This window comes from Echinops telfairi, unplaced genomic scaffold (assembly GCF_000313985.2).
Source record: "Echinops telfairi isolate 266 unplaced genomic scaffold, ASM31398v2 ScPeMD7_7465;HRSCAF=8503, whole genome shotgun sequence".
NCBI lineage: Eukaryota > Metazoa > Chordata > Mammalia > Afrosoricida > Tenrecidae > Echinops > Echinops telfairi.
This window is the reverse complement of record NW_022111365.1, coordinates 6,999,534-7,014,261: the sequence shown is the minus strand read 5'-3', so window position 1 is coordinate 7,014,261 and position 14,728 is coordinate 6,999,534. Positions and strand designations below refer to the sequence as shown.

Below are 14,728 nucleotides of genomic sequence, written 5' to 3'. Positions count from 1 at the left end.
ATCTGTGTGTGTGTATTTGTTTATTTGTTGCTTAGGTGGTATTGGAGTGGGTTGTAGTCCTTGCTCAATAGGTGTTGCTGTTGGAGGTGTGGTAGGTCATGTGGAAACTGTTGTCTGCTTCATGGAGAATGAAAAAATAATTATTTTTTTTAAAGACAAATCTACAAAAACAAAAAAAGATAAAAGCAAATAAATAGGACAACCAATAATCAAAAGAAGAGAAAGAACCCAAGACCAGAAAGAATAAAGAAAGTAAAACCTGGCTGAACCAGCAACTGCTTTCTCTTTGTCCATCCAGTATGTGCTTATCAAGGCACTGTTCCACCAGTTTGTAAAGAAGAGACCCCTAAACTGCTCTGACAGCCCCTGGACACTGTTTTCTGCTGTGCATGAGCCAGCAACCTCTCTATGTGCTCAGTAGTTATAGGGAACTTGGGATGGTTCAGTCTTCCTTACTACAGTGGTGCAGTAGACCTACCTGGTCTTCCCTTTCTTCTGTCTGCACTCATAGCCCTGGGGATGTGAAGCAGCAGCACAACTAGAGCAACCCAGTTGCACCAAGATGCTGTGAGGAGTTTGTGGGTGGTGGTGGGGTGGGTTCCACTTATTTTTTTTGCTGCTGGGTGCCAGAGAGTACCCTGAATTGTGGTGGAGTGGTTCAGCTCATAGCCAGCCAGTGGAGAAATCACTAGTTTGTTTGGGTTCTGTGTATGGGACTTGCCCTGTATTTTTTCTCTTTTAGAGTACCACTCAAGCCCCAGCCCCCCTTTCTTTCTTCTTTTCTCTTTAGTGATTCCAGGCTCGAGATTTCCCCTTATTATTTGTTTTCTCACATCTTTGTTGTAGCAGAGGATTTGTGTAGTGTATCTGATTGGCTGACAGCTTGCCAGAAGACCTCTGTGGTGGGTCATGGTTTGAGCCTAGGCTATCTGGCCAGCTAAATGCTTGCCCCGGTATTTGGGTGGTGCTGGGCATCCTTATCTTTGTGGGCAATGACTCAGACTCGCAGGTTAGACACAGTGAAGTGCTATCTACCTGGTTACTGGCTCGCAGTTTACTGTACTCGTTCTTTAATGTTGCATAATATTTCATTACATATATTATAGTTTGCTTATCCATTCACCTATTGTTTAGCACTTAGGTTCTTTCCATCTTTTTACTATTGTAAATGCTTCTGTATCTATATATGCACATATATCTATTTATGCCCCAGTTTTTATTTTTCTGGAATGTATACTAAGAAATGTGATTGCTAGATAATATGGTATTTATACTTCCAACTTTTAAAAGAAATTCTGTGTTAGTCTGGGTATATTAGAGAAACAAATCCAGGGAGACTCATATGTGTTAGAAAGAGTTTTATACAAAAGAGCAATTGTATATTGATAAAACATTCCAGCCAAGTCCAGATCAAGTCCATAAGTCTGATATTAGCCATATGTCTGATACCAATCTATAAATTCCTCTTCAGATTCACACAACACATGCAATGACACCAAATGCAGGATCACAGGCCAGTGGGTGGGAAGGCTTGTGGATCCAGTGGCAGTGGAAACAACTCAATGCTGGCAGGGGTCTCCATGTGGCTCCTCCAGCTCCAGGGCTCTAGTATAGCTCCATGTATCTTGTCAGCAGGAAGATGAAGCAGAGAGTCTGGATGACCCACCTCCAGAGAGGAAGACAGGAATTCCCAGAATCCTCAGGAGAAGGCCATGCCCACACAGAAGCCTTATTGGTTATGACCTGATTTACAGGCTAGACTCCACCCCTTTACAAGTTGACAGATTATGTAACTGCCACAAATGCGATATCATTTTCTACACTACTTGCTCCATTTTATAGTCCCACCACCAATGTCTGAAGGTTCCAGTTTCTCTAAACCCCTCGCTGGCATTTGTTGTTTTCTTTTCTTTATTTATTTTGGATTTTGCTATTAATGCTACGGTGAGATGATATCTCATTGTTGTTTTGATTACATCTCTATAGTGACTAATGATTTTTTTCATGTGTTTGGTGGCTGTCTGAATGCCTTCTTTGGGTGGGGCACTTTCTAAATGATAATATTATATTTGTCTTCTTTATTGGTTTTCTGTGAGGATCACATAAATGATATACATCAAATATTTTGATGGCTGTAAACAACTAAATTTTTTGATGCAAGAACAAGTCCTATATGGTTCTTCCATAGATAATCTTTTATTGTGGCATGGCTATCCTAAGGATGTACAAAATTCAAATAACACTACCCTCTCAGCCTTTGATCCCTTGAGCCTAGGCTTTGGGGAATAACATGTCACTATGTATAGATAATACCTAGGGCTGTTCAGGATTGGAAATGACTTGTTTCCAATGCTATTTAATAACTGACAGGGAATTCCACCAGGGAAGTTCCACTTCTCATAGTAATCCTTCCCCAATTTAAGAAAATAAAGCCCAATGAATATTAACTGAAGTTATATGTCACTCCTTCTAAGGGGAGGGGTTCAATTTTTATTAGTAGGAAACAGGGTTGATGTAATAAGAATGATCAAACCCCACCTCACTAGGGAACCAGGCAAATCACCACTGCATTCTAAATCTACAGCCCCAATTTTCTAACATCTTTAGCACCAGGGATGTCTGCATCTTAATTAGATTTTCACACGAATATAAAATAGTAATGGTGGTTCAAAATGAGAGTAAGTATCTGTCATAGGAGTGACATGGTACATGTTAATATTTATCATGTGGTATACTAGAAGGTTTTCATATGATCACATCATTTAATCCTCCAGAAGTCAAATTATGAGACATTGGAGCTCAGGACGGTTAAATTGCTTGTTCCCAGTTTTTCAACTAGTAAGGCCAAGAACTTGGAATTAGAAACTAGAACAATTTCCCTCGTTTCTATGAATAGAAATGGTTTAACTGGTTTGTTCAAAGTCACACAACTAGCTGTGGACAGAGTGAGTATACACTAGAACCTTAAGAATTTTCTAGATTCTGGGGCTGACCAGAATGGCAAGCTCCCTCTTCCTAGCTGCTTGGTCATTTTTTAATTAGTTCCTTATCTCTCTCTCTCCAGGTTCTGTTTTTCCCCAGTCAGTCGCTTCAGCCCACAGGGCGCTTCTTGGTTTCCCCAAAAGGCCAGCTCAGTATCACTGAAGTGCAGAGTGGGGATGCCGGCTACTATGTGTGCCAGGCTGTCAGTGTGGCCGGCAGTATTTTGGCCAAGGCCTTGTTGGAGATAAAAGAAGGTATGTGCCCATGGGATAGGGTTGTACTCACAGTCTAGAGCAGGGATAGGGAACCTTTTCCTCCCAAGCCATTTAGATATTTATACCATCATTCCCAGGCCAGACTGGTCAAACACTGAACTAATCCACCCTTAATGTGATGGCAGAGAGCCCTGGTAGCATAGTGGATTACATGTTGGGCTGCTAACCACTAACTACTCTGTGGGCGTAAGATGAGGGGATTTCTACCTCCATTACAATATTGGAAACCCACAGGAGCAGTTCTATCCTGAGCTATAGGGTCACTATGACTCAGAATTTAATTGATGGCAGCAAGTACGCAGAGTTTGGAATGTAATATCTGGAACTCCCTCTCTTTGGTGATGTGTGTGATGATAGCTGGTATTGATAATTTCATGGGCCTTATATGGCTGTGGGCTGGATGTTCCCCACCTCTACTCTAGACCATAGACTCCCAAACTTATGTTGCCAACCACCCTGTTTTCAGGAAAAAAAACAACTCAGCACCCTCTGGCAATTAAAAGCATTTTTACTATAGCCCATAATCCAGGATAAAGTGTAGGTATCTGCTTTTGCAGCACTGTTAACCTCAAGGTCAACAGTTCAAAACTATCAACCACTCTACAAGAGAAAAACAAGCTTTCTATCCCCATAAAGGGTTAAAGTCTTGGGAACCAATATGGCAGTTCTACCCAGTTCTATAGGGTCTCTATGAGTCAGAATTGACTCAATGGCAGTTTTTTAAAAAAAATCATTCCAGTGGGGGTAGAATCATCCACTTTGGGAAACACTGTAGAGGGTTGATAATAACTTAAAGAGACCTGTTTCTCCTGGATTTTATACTGCATATCTGCAAGAGGAAGTGTGTGCTCCTGGATCATGTGCTTGAAGCAGAAGCCACTACTAAATGGCTGGTCTCAGGCAGCCTAGAGGTGGCTATTGAGACCCTGACTTCTGAGGGATGAAGGCACAGAGAATCAGGACCAAGGAGCTGGTTACCTGTACCTAGGATCCTTCCTGAGCTGACCAAGGTCTTTTCTCAGCTTCCTTGGATGGGCTGCCTCCCATCATCCTCCAGGGACCAGCCAATCAGACACTGGCATTGGGCTCCTCTGTGTGGCTGCCATGCAGAGTGACGGGGAATCCTGAACCCAATATCCAGTGGACGAAGGATGGGCAATTGCTGCAAGCGGATGGCCTCCAGTTCAGCATAATGGACAATGGTACACTTTACATTGCCAGCATGCAGGTAAGTCTCTTCTTTAGGTCTCAAGTGATGAAAAAGGCTATCTGGTCCATATTCCCAGCCCCAGTGAGCATCCACTGTAACTCTCATCCCATTCCTACCCCTTGCTTTCGTAGACTACCTCCCGCTTCCTCTGCCTTCTTTCAAGAAAAGATACTCATCCTAAACCTACCTCTACCCCTTGACTTCCCTTCTCCACTTCCAGTGCATTTGCCAGTGCTCTATCCTCTTCTGCAGGAGACGGACATGGGTTTCTACAGCTGTGTGGCCAAGAATTCTATAGGCGAGGCCACATGGAATGGCTGGCTTAGTGTGCTGAGTGAGTTTTTCCTCTAGTCCCTTATTTTGCGAGCGTTTCTCTCCAAATCTGCTTCAAAGGCTGTCTTTAGCTTCCAATTATCTCAGGATTTACTTTATTTTCTAAGTGCCATTCCATGGTGGTAGGGCTGAGAGAGATAGCAGTTGTCTCCAGTGAGCAGCTGTTAGTGTTTGCATACCATGCCTTCCTTTTCACCATCACCACTGCCACTGCTTCATAGCTGGGGCAGGGAAGGAAGCAGGTAACACTGGGGAGCCTTTGTTCAATTCTTCTACTAAAAGCTTATTTTCTCACTGCAGAAGATTGGGGAGTGTCATTAAAACCCCCTGTAGAACCTAGTATTTCTCCGGGGCCTCCCTCTCAGCCAGTGGTCACTGAAATCACCAAGAACAGCATCACCCTGACCTGGGAGCCTAATCTGCAGCCTGGGGCTGCAGTAACCTCTTATGTGATAGAGGCCTTCAGGTATGGAGAAAGCATGAGCACAAACCTGGGAAAGCTAAAGAGGGGACCCTATGTCTTTGCTACTGTGGGAACAAGTTTACCAGTTCTCTCTCCCAGGATGAACAGTAGTAGGCGTTCTTAAAGAATGCATGAAATGGAGTAGACAGGTTGTGGGGGATTCCTGGTTCAGATAACTCTGCCTTCTCTTTCCCACTGTAGCCAAGCGGCTGGAAACAGATGGAGGACAGTGGCGGATGGTGTGCAGCTGGAGACTTACACAGTAGGCGGTCTGCAGCCCAATACAATCTACCTCTTCCTGATTCGAGCTGTGGGAGCCTGGGGCCTCAGTGAACCCAGCCCTATCTCTAAGCCTGTCCGAACTCAGGGTGAGTAAATTCAGAGTCCTCACCCCACTACAAAAATAATCAAGACAGTTCATAGATTTGTTTCTGGCTATGGGAGGTCTACCCTAATGGTATGTCCTGGAGTAGAAGGCCATGCTTCCCTCTCATTGAGGGGATGAGGGGCGGAGAGAGACTGATCCATTTTAGCTGGTTTCTCATTTCTGTGCCTTTTACAAATAGCTATGTAGATTATTAAGACAAGACAAGATATGGAGGGGTCAGCTTCATACTAGGGCTAAGGGTGTGAGGCCTGGAAAATGCATACTTAGACTTGCACAAAGAACACTCAAGTTAGTTGGGCACCAAGCTCACCCCTGCAAGCTATTCCTCTGACAAACTGCTTCTTGACCCTGGCCTTCAAAGTAGTAGCGTCTGTGCAGAAGTCAGATACAACACACTCTGTCCTGTCCCTTTGTTCCTGTTGGCCCTGCTAAGAGGGCTCTTTGGTCAACAGAGAGCAGTTCCTTTGGGCCAGTGGAGGACCCATGGAGAGGCCAGCGAGGACTAGCTGAAGTGGCTGTGCAAATGCAGGAGCCCATAGTCCTTGGGCCCCGAACCCTGCAGGTGTCCTGGACTGTAAGTGTGGCACAGGGATGAGGCTGGGGGCAGGGTTCATGATTCCAGCTATCAGGGCCTTTGAGAATGGGTGTGAGAGAGTGGGAGGTGACTGGCTGGAGGCCAGGTAAGTAGAAGAGGGTCTGGGCCTGTAGGACTTGTGTACCCAGGCCTTCGCTCTGGTAGGCTTTGTTGTTTCTATTACAGATGGATGGTCCAGTTCATCTGGTGCAAGGCTTCCGGGTGTCTTGGAGGAGTGCCAGCCCTGATGAGGGACGGTGGAAAGTGCTAGATCTAGTGTCCCCAAACCAGCAAAGTGCTGTGCTAAGAGGACTTCCCCCAGGGACCCAAATCCAGGTCAAGGTGCAAGCCCAAGGTCAGGAGGGGCTGGGTGCTGAAAGCCCCTTGGTGACCAGGAGCACTCCTGAGGAGGGTAAGAAGGGCAACAGAGCTGATTGGTGGACAAGAGGGAAGGGGACCGGGTGGACTAAAGTGTGCAAGGGGAGAACACAGTGAATGAGTGGGAAGGAGGGATGCCGTTCCATTCCCAAAGATGTTAACACTTTAGAAGAAGAGTGGGAGCCTGAGAGAACAACTTGCAATGACTGTCTGTCCTTCTCACCATGCTCCATCCTGGCCCAGTCCCCAGTGGTCCCCCCCAGGGAGTGGCAGTGACCTTGGGGGGTGATGGCAATAGCAGTATCACTGTATCCTGGGAACCTCCACTCTTCTCTCAGCAGAATGGGATCATCAAGGAATACCAGGTACAGAGTTTGAGAATAGACTGTGTGGGAGGACTGGGGAGAGGGCCCAGAGGCTGGGATTAGGGTGGAGGGACCCTTTTGGGTCTTGGATTGAGGTTGGAGAGAGGTTTCATAGTGGTGTCTCTGGGCTGAATTGTGCCTAACTAAGTGAAAGTGTTAGGCAAACATTGGATTGCTAGCTGCAAGGTAAGTGGTTTAAACCCACCAAGCACCTGGAGGGAGAAAGAGGATGCTATCTGGGCCACAAATACAGATGTACAGCCTTGGAACCGCTATACAGGATTGCTGTGCTTTAGAATAAACTTGATAGCAGTGGGTGGATATAAGCTCCTCCTGAAGGAGCCCTTAGGAGCCCTGGTGGTGTAGTGGGTTGCCACTAATCCTTGGACAGCTATTAGCAAGACCAGCAGTTCAAACCCACCAGCTACTCTTTAGGAGAAAGATGAGGCTTCCTGCACCCATAGAGATTTCCAGCTGCCTCAGAAACTCAGAGGGGGCAGTTCTACTCTGTCCAGTGGGGTCACTATGAGTCAGAACTACCTCCATGGCAGTGTTTGTTTGGTAGTACAACGGTGGTTTACTGTGTGAGGCCACAGCAGCGATGATCTGGGCGAGAAAAATGTGGAAGTGTACTTGTGGAAAGGCTCCCAGAGCCTTGCAGACTCTGGGAGGCAGTTCTACCTGGTCTCTTGGGGTCATTATGAGTTGGAATCCTCTGCGGACAGCGTGGGGACACGGCCACTTTTTTTTGGTGGTTAGGGAGGTGATGGTGTTGGTAAGCCCCCTCTGGTAGCTCAAAGGACAGAACTTATCTCGTGACTCCCCAGGAGAAAACCCAGTGCAATGTCCTTAATTAAGGACAAGACCTCTGTACTATTGAGAGCCTCGAGTTTTCCTGTGGGACCAAATCCCATTTCTGATTCTAAACCTGGTTTTCCGCCTCCCCAGATCTGGTGTGTGGGCAATGAGAGCCGCCTCCACCTGAACCGGTCTGTGGCAGGCTGGGCACGCTCCATTGTGCTCCGAGGACTGTTACCGGGTTTCCTCTACCGGACCCAAGTCGCAGCGGCCACCAGCGCTGGCGTGGGCGTGGCCAGTGCGCCGGTGTTGCTGCAGCTGCGTGAGTCCCAAAGTGGGGGTGGTGGGGGGGTGTCGGAGAGCGGGTCCTGGGGTGGCTGTGCCGGAGGAGGCAGGAGACAACCCTGTCCCAGTTCCTGACTTTCCAGGCGCCTCCTCCCAGCCCCTTTCTGACCCCCCACAGCATCTTCGCCCGAACCGGAGCCTGGGCTCGAGGTGGGCTCCGGGCTGGCCGAGCAGCTGGCCAGGATGCTGCAGAAGCCGGCCTTCCTCGCGGGCAGCGGAGCCGCCTGCGGGGCGTTGCTTCTGGGGCTCGGCGTCGCCTACTACCGGCGCCAGAAGCAGCGTAAGGAGCTCAGCCACTACACCGGTGAGAGCTGGCCCTGGGGGCTCTGGCGGGCGTCGCTCAGCCAGGGTTGAACCTCACAAAGGTGGCCGTGGGCAGAGCTCGGCGCCCCCTCCGGAGGGGGCCCAAGGTTTGCCCCTGGAGCACCCCAGGAGAAAGCAGCATGCTCACCTGTAGTAGAGGAGTCAGTCGGCAAAGGGAGCAGCCAGGTGCAGCCACTTCCCTAGGAGGGAGTGGGGCAGTGAGATCCCAGGAGCCCTGGGCCTTACCTTATGAGGCAGAGTGGAAGGGCGGGGCCTAAGAAGGGGGAGGGTAACCTGAGCTCTGCTCCTCTGGAGAGTCTGAGGTTGCTGAGATCTGGGGATCACAATTTTGCCTACACTGGAGTCTGCTTTAGGAAGATAATGATGCCTGACTTTCAACCCCGGAATTTCTGATGCAATGGGTTCAGGGTGCGCTCTGGGTGGTGGGACAGGACCAGGGCTAAAGAGTGGACAAGAATATAGGTATTTCTGACCCATCTCCGGTTTCCCCCTCTTCTTTTCCCCACATATTCTTTTTTGAAAGCCTCCTTTGCCTACACACCTTCAGGTAAGCCTTCTCTGCCCAGTGGGGTTCAGACCCCAAGTGTGGACTTTTTCCTCACCTGGCCCTCTCTTTGTCTTCCCCAGGGCCCTTCCCATGCTCAGAAGGCCTCTCTGGAGCCAGTTCCAGGTAATTTTCTTAATCCCCTCACCCAGGGAAAATCCTCTCCAGGCCTTTTTTGCTTGTCCCATGCCAACCGCCTCTTACCTTTCACCCCAAACAGTTCTATTACTGTCCTACTACTACCATACTTTTTCTAGCCTCTTCAAGATCGCCACACCCCAAATTCACATGCTCTCCCTTAGGCCACCCATGGGCCTTGGCCCTGTCCAGTACCCATGGCTGGCAGACTCCTGGCGGCCCCACCCATCTCAAAGCTCCTCAGCTCAGGAAGCCAGGGGAAGCTGCTGCCCCAGTAATCCTGACCCAGATGACAGATATTACAATGGTGAGGACTTTTAATTCCCTCGGGCACACCTGCCCCCCAGCATCTTTCTCTTCTTTCAATCTTCTGGGGAAAATCGAAGAGAACCGAGAAGGCCAGTTTCCCTGAAGTTGGTCAGTCCTTGGGGAAGTTGTGAATCTGGGGAGCCCCTCTCAGTCCTGACCCCTGTGAATTCTCTGGTTTGGCCTATAATGTTTGGGATGAGGAAAGAAATTGAGCCAGTGGCACCTCCTTTCCCCCCCTCCAATCTTCTGTTGCTCTTTTTCTTCCATCGCTGGCCCCCGCTTCTTTTCCCTGGGCCTGCTTCTTTCTACTCCACAGAAGCAGGGATCTCCCTCTACTTGGCTCAGACATCCCAGGGCCCTACTGCTCCTGGCGAGGGCCCTACCTACAGCACCATTGATCCAGCTGGGGAGGAGCTTCAGACCTTTCATGGGGGCTTCCCCCCACAGCCCCCAGGAGATTCAGGCACCTGGAGCCAGTATGCTCCTCCAGAATGGATCCAGGGGGATAGTGGTATGTCTCTAATCGCTAACACCACACTGTAACCCTGACTATAAACATTAACCCACCCACCCACCCCAAATTCTCTCCTCTGAACATGTGGTCCTACCTCCGGGTCTTTCTTTCATGTATGCCCTTAATCCATTCTCCTCAGGATCCAGGGGAGGCAATGTGAAGCTTCTAGGAAAACCTGTGCAAATGCCCTCTCTCAACTGGCCGGAAGCCCTACCACCACCTCCCCCTTCCTGTGAACTAAGCTACTTAGAAGGCCCTGAGGATGAGGAGCAGGAGGGCAGGTACAATTGCGTATGCCTGTAGATGCACCCTACACACTTGGGACCTGCCCTCTTCTCAGAAGAGGAAGGAAGGGGGCCACAGGAAGGCTGAAGGCAAGACACAGAAGCTACCACCTTTTTGCCCTCAGCTTAGAACCCAAAGACTGGTGCCCGACTATGCCGGAGAGAAACTATGTGGAAGAGTCTAGCTCCAATGGAGGGTGCCTGGTCACCTTGTTCAGAGGAGAAATCCCCTCTCCCACCCCCTCCTATGGACAGCAGTCCACAGCCATTCTTACCCCTTCACCTCCTGACCCTCCCCAGCCACCCACTGACATTCCCTGTTTCCATCAGACGCCCAGGTAGGGAAGTATGTAAGCACTCAGTACATAGCTGTTCGGTTGGTGATGATTGGGTGGTGGGGATGGAAGGGTGAATCTAGGGACTAGAAGTCTCAGGGTTGGGTCAGGTGGATGTGAGGTTTGGGGAGGGATATGGGGGCTGGCAGGGTCTTCGTCCCTCTCTGCAAACATTCTGAAACATTCCAAAGACATCATGTTCTGCAGGTTGCATTTGCTTGGGTGCCCTTGGAGGGGAGGGGCTGCATCTTGTGTATTGAGTGTCTAATAGTGTGGGAATCATAGTAGGTCCTTCATGTTTGTCAAGTGAAAAAATGCAGAGAGGCCTCATATCATTGCAGGAGGGTACCCCTGGGGCCGAGTTCTTCTCTCAGTGCATCCCAATCCACTCTGAGTAGCCACGAAGGGCTTGCTGGCCTGGTTGCTGCCCCTACAGGCTCCCATTACCTCAACCCCAGCCCTGCCCCTAGTTCAGCCCGCAGTGCCCCAGGTGAGTACGTAGAACTCTCAGCTACCACTTCTTTGTATGCCCTGCCTTCAAATATTCTTGTCCCAAGCTTGCTTCTCATTCACCCTGAAGTTCCTTTCTTGGGTCTCTCCCTTCCCTGCTTTTCTTTCCATCCCCTGATGTTACAGGAAGAACCCGGCCTGGGGAGATGACTCCTCCACTTCAAGGACCCCGGGCCCGATTCCGGAAGAAACCCAAGGCTCTTCCCTATAGGCGGGAACAGAGTCCGGGAGGTGAGGTGGCCATCATTTGGGGAGGTGGTGGCAGTCAGTAGTGGGGCCAGGCAGGAAACCAAGAGTAAGATCTTGAGGCTGGAGCCAGGGGACAGGTAAGCCACACCTTAGACTATCCATTTGCAGCCTGATGTTGCCTGGGGATGGGGTGGGGCGGTGGAGGGAGATTGTTATCAGGAGGAGGAAACTGCTGAAGACTGGTCTCCTTTTAGACTTGCCTCCCCCACCCCTGCCACCACCAGAAGAAGGAGCCAGCTGGGACTTGGGACTGAGAGCAGCAGGCAGCAGCTCTTCGTTGGAACGGAAACACAGTAGAAAAGGGAGAGAGACCCAGGCTGTGCCCCTGGGGACCCAGCAGGGCCCTCACCCAGACAGTAAGTGGGTAGACTCAGAGGGCCAGGGCCACCTGCTACTCAAGAAGCTGGATTTGGGACTAGAGATTGCGCCACTGATGGGTTTTCTAATCCAGTTCACTCCGTGGGCCATGTTCATTCCTGTGATCAACATCAGAGGCACACTTAGCGTTCTAGCGTCCTCTTGAGGAAGATCTCAGAAATCCCCAAGGGAGTCCTTTTCCAGGACTAGAAGTCCAGATGGGAGAACCCTGACCTCTTGGTGCTCCGTCCCTATTTATACAAGGGTCTCTCTGCTTGGGGATTGCCAACACAAGCACCTTTGAAGTCAAGACCGTAGACTGGCACTCTGTTTCTCCTTGGTTTCTAGGAGATGCCTGCTCTAAACTCTTCTCCCGGAGCTGGGATTGTGGCCAGGGTGGGAGGGTGGGGGCTCTTACCTTCTACTCCCTGCCTGGGCCCCTCTCTACTCCTTTGCAGCAGAAGAGTCCTGGGCCCCGTACAGCAGACTGAGCTTCCTGTGCCGAGGCCAGGGCACCAGCACCTGTTCTACAGCTGGCAGCAACTCCTCTCGAGGTTCTAGCAGCTCTCGAGGCTCCCGGGGCCCCGGACGGAGCCGGAGAGCCAGAGCTAGAGCCAAAGGCCAGGATCCAAGCATCAAGAGGTAGGAGCTGGGGATCTCAAAACAAATTATTGGGTCAAGAAGTGACTGAAAATAGGAAAAGGGCCTTGCAGAGAACGTGCCAAAAGCAGTGGACCTAGTGAATGAGGGAGAGGTGAGGAATCTGGAAAATTATGAGTAGTGAGGGCAAAATGACACATAACAGAAGATTCTGGACTTCTCCCAGATGCCTGATAGTGCAAACAGTTACCATTCCTGGCTGCTACCTGAAAGGTTAGAGTCTACCCAGAGGCTCCTAGGAAGAAAGGGCTGGTGATCTACTTCTGAAAAATCAGCACTGAAAACCCATTGGATGCAGGGTTTCATGGGATGTACCAGTTACTTGGTCTAATAGCAACTTTAATGTTTCTGTTTGCCCTAGTAGTTTATTGGAATCTCAAAAGGTCCTAGTTACCTGGGGTCTTAAAAAGTACAGCCATTAGTCTCTATTTAACTGGAGCTAGAGATGAAGGAGAGCCTGGAAGAGAAGGAGGTTATGGAGCATGTGGTTGATTGGTTCCATGAACAACTGCCTCTTTTGCTATGACATCAGAACTTGGTGGTATCTGGCTACCATTGTTGAACATTATAGAAGAATCTTTTATCTAAAGGAGTAAATGCAAAACAGAATTTCAAATTTCCACGTATTCTAGATAGACTTTCTGAAATCATGAAGGTTGGTTAAGCCCCCAAAGCTATTGCCCTGATATAATCTGTAAACCTTAAATAATAATTATAAAGTTCCCTGATTTCTTTTTAAAACCTAATAATCATATAGCTTAATTAAGAAAAAGAAATGTCCACCTTCAGCATTATGTTCTTTTCAGAACTATGTATATGGGCTCAAAGTGACAGAAACAACTTAGATGATTAGATGGGAGCTGTAAGGAGCAGTGGATTTATGTTAATAGGCTAAACAACTCAAAAAAGGCGCATGAGAACTCAAAGGCTGTAATCAGTGCTTTGAAATGATACATGTAGAAAATCTTGAATCAGTGTATGTTCACAAGAACAAAATAAGAAGTTAAAAGATAATCCTATGGAGAACAGTTCTACGCTTACACACTTAGAGTCACCACGGGTTGGACTCAACTTGATGGCAACCTGTCCTGGTGCTGGGCTTCCCACAGAACGGGTCCCAGAGAAAGGCGAAATGAAAAGAGACATAATCGCTCCTGTAACCTGTTTGCCTTGGATCGGGGCTTGACTCTCTTCTTTTTCATTGTCTCTTCTCTGTCTCTCTAGGAACCAAGATGATTCTTGATGAAGCAATGAGAATACAAGGAGACCCTTGAGGAAAGGGTTGTCCCTGGTTCTGGGCCCTGTAAGGGAGCCCTTCACCTTGGTAAACATGGGTGTGAGCCAAGAGGAGTAAGGAAAGGTCCCTCTTTCTCTCTTGGCAAGGATGCATGGGGCTCTTGGGATGACTGAGGAACATGCTTAGAAGCCAGAGAACATAGTTCTTCTCTTTCTATTGCTTTCTACCTAATGCCCAATTGTTTAAAAAAAAAAAAAAAAAGACAATAAAACTAATCTGATCAGAGCCCCAAACCATGTTTGTCTGGTTTTGTTCAGGAAGTTGGGAAGAAGGGGATTGTGTGGTCCCACAGATTGACACCCACTCTACTTCCTTAAGGAGCTGATGCCTGGTATCTCCAAGTACAGCCCTACGGATTTTCCAAATAGCCAATAATTAGATATTTATCCCAACTCGGTGTCCTTTCTGGGGGTAGATCTATTCTCCTGGATATATCCTTGACCATAATAATCATTTTGGCAAGAAAGGAAGAGCAGGCTTTCCCAGACAGCCTGACACCTTCACCAGGAGCCCCGGTGGTGATGTGGTATAAGCAGTGGGCTGCTAACCACAATATCAGGGGTTCAAATCTACCAGCTGATCTGAGGGAGAAAGATGAGGCTGTCTGCTCCTGTAAACTTGGAAACTATAGTTGATTCCATGGCAGTGGTTTTATGTTGGTTGGACCCCTGCATAGGGAGTGTGTGAAATTTGGCTAGATTAGACCCAAATATTAATGGTTGGGTTGGCACAGGATTTTAAAAGATTTTACTCATGAATGCCATAGCTTCCTTCACTCCTTTACACAAATGCCATGTTCCTCCCTGGTAACCATCCGAACACCTCTAAGTTTGTGATGTTAGCCCCCTAATACCCCCACCCCCACCCACCTGCTGCCTGCCACACACAGGGTTTGCTTCCTCCGTTTGCTCTATCCCCTGGCCCAGTCACAATAGCACAGGCTCTCTGACCTTTCTTTGTACAACTCCCCACCTTAGGTCTAGCAAATGCAGGGGAAATGCTTTCCAAAGCAACTTTACCAAGAAGCTAAAAGAAACCTGAAGTCAAAACCAAAGGAAAAGCAGAGCCAATCAGAGCAGATGTGTATATCTGGAAC

At 48.6% G+C, this 14,728-nt stretch overlaps 1 protein-coding gene across 1 annotated transcript in view; it reads left to right on the top strand.

Moving 5' to 3' along the window:
• ROBO3 (roundabout guidance receptor 3) overlaps nt 1-13,819 on the top strand; it is a 22,719-nt gene extending 8,900 nt beyond the window's left edge. Inside the window, exons 6-26 of the mRNA XM_045283662.1 lie at nt 3,065-3,236; nt 4,280-4,485; nt 4,720-4,801; nt 5,101-5,266; nt 5,465-5,631; nt 6,104-6,225; nt 6,412-6,637; nt 6,847-6,968; nt 7,917-8,088; nt 8,230-8,415; nt 8,959-8,982; nt 9,063-9,105; nt 9,282-9,424; nt 9,743-9,937; nt 10,080-10,221; nt 10,350-10,562; nt 10,901-11,049; nt 11,196-11,300; nt 11,513-11,674; nt 12,134-12,317; nt 13,560-13,819. Of these exons, the coding sequence (XP_045139597.1) occupies nt 3,065-3,236; nt 4,280-4,485; nt 4,720-4,801; nt 5,101-5,266; nt 5,465-5,631; nt 6,104-6,225; nt 6,412-6,637; nt 6,847-6,968; nt 7,917-8,088; nt 8,230-8,415; nt 8,959-8,982; nt 9,063-9,105; nt 9,282-9,424; nt 9,743-9,937; nt 10,080-10,221; nt 10,350-10,562; nt 10,901-11,049; nt 11,196-11,300; nt 11,513-11,674; nt 12,134-12,317; nt 13,560-13,578 (3,000 nt within the window). The 3' untranslated portion in view covers nt 13,579-13,819. The remainder of the gene's footprint in view (nt 1-3,064; nt 3,237-4,279; nt 4,486-4,719; nt 4,802-5,100; nt 5,267-5,464; nt 5,632-6,103; nt 6,226-6,411; nt 6,638-6,846; nt 6,969-7,916; nt 8,089-8,229; nt 8,416-8,958; nt 8,983-9,062; nt 9,106-9,281; nt 9,425-9,742; nt 9,938-10,079; nt 10,222-10,349; nt 10,563-10,900; nt 11,050-11,195; nt 11,301-11,512; nt 11,675-12,133; nt 12,318-13,559) is intronic.
• The last annotated feature ends 909 nt before the right edge of the window (nt 13,820-14,728 follow it).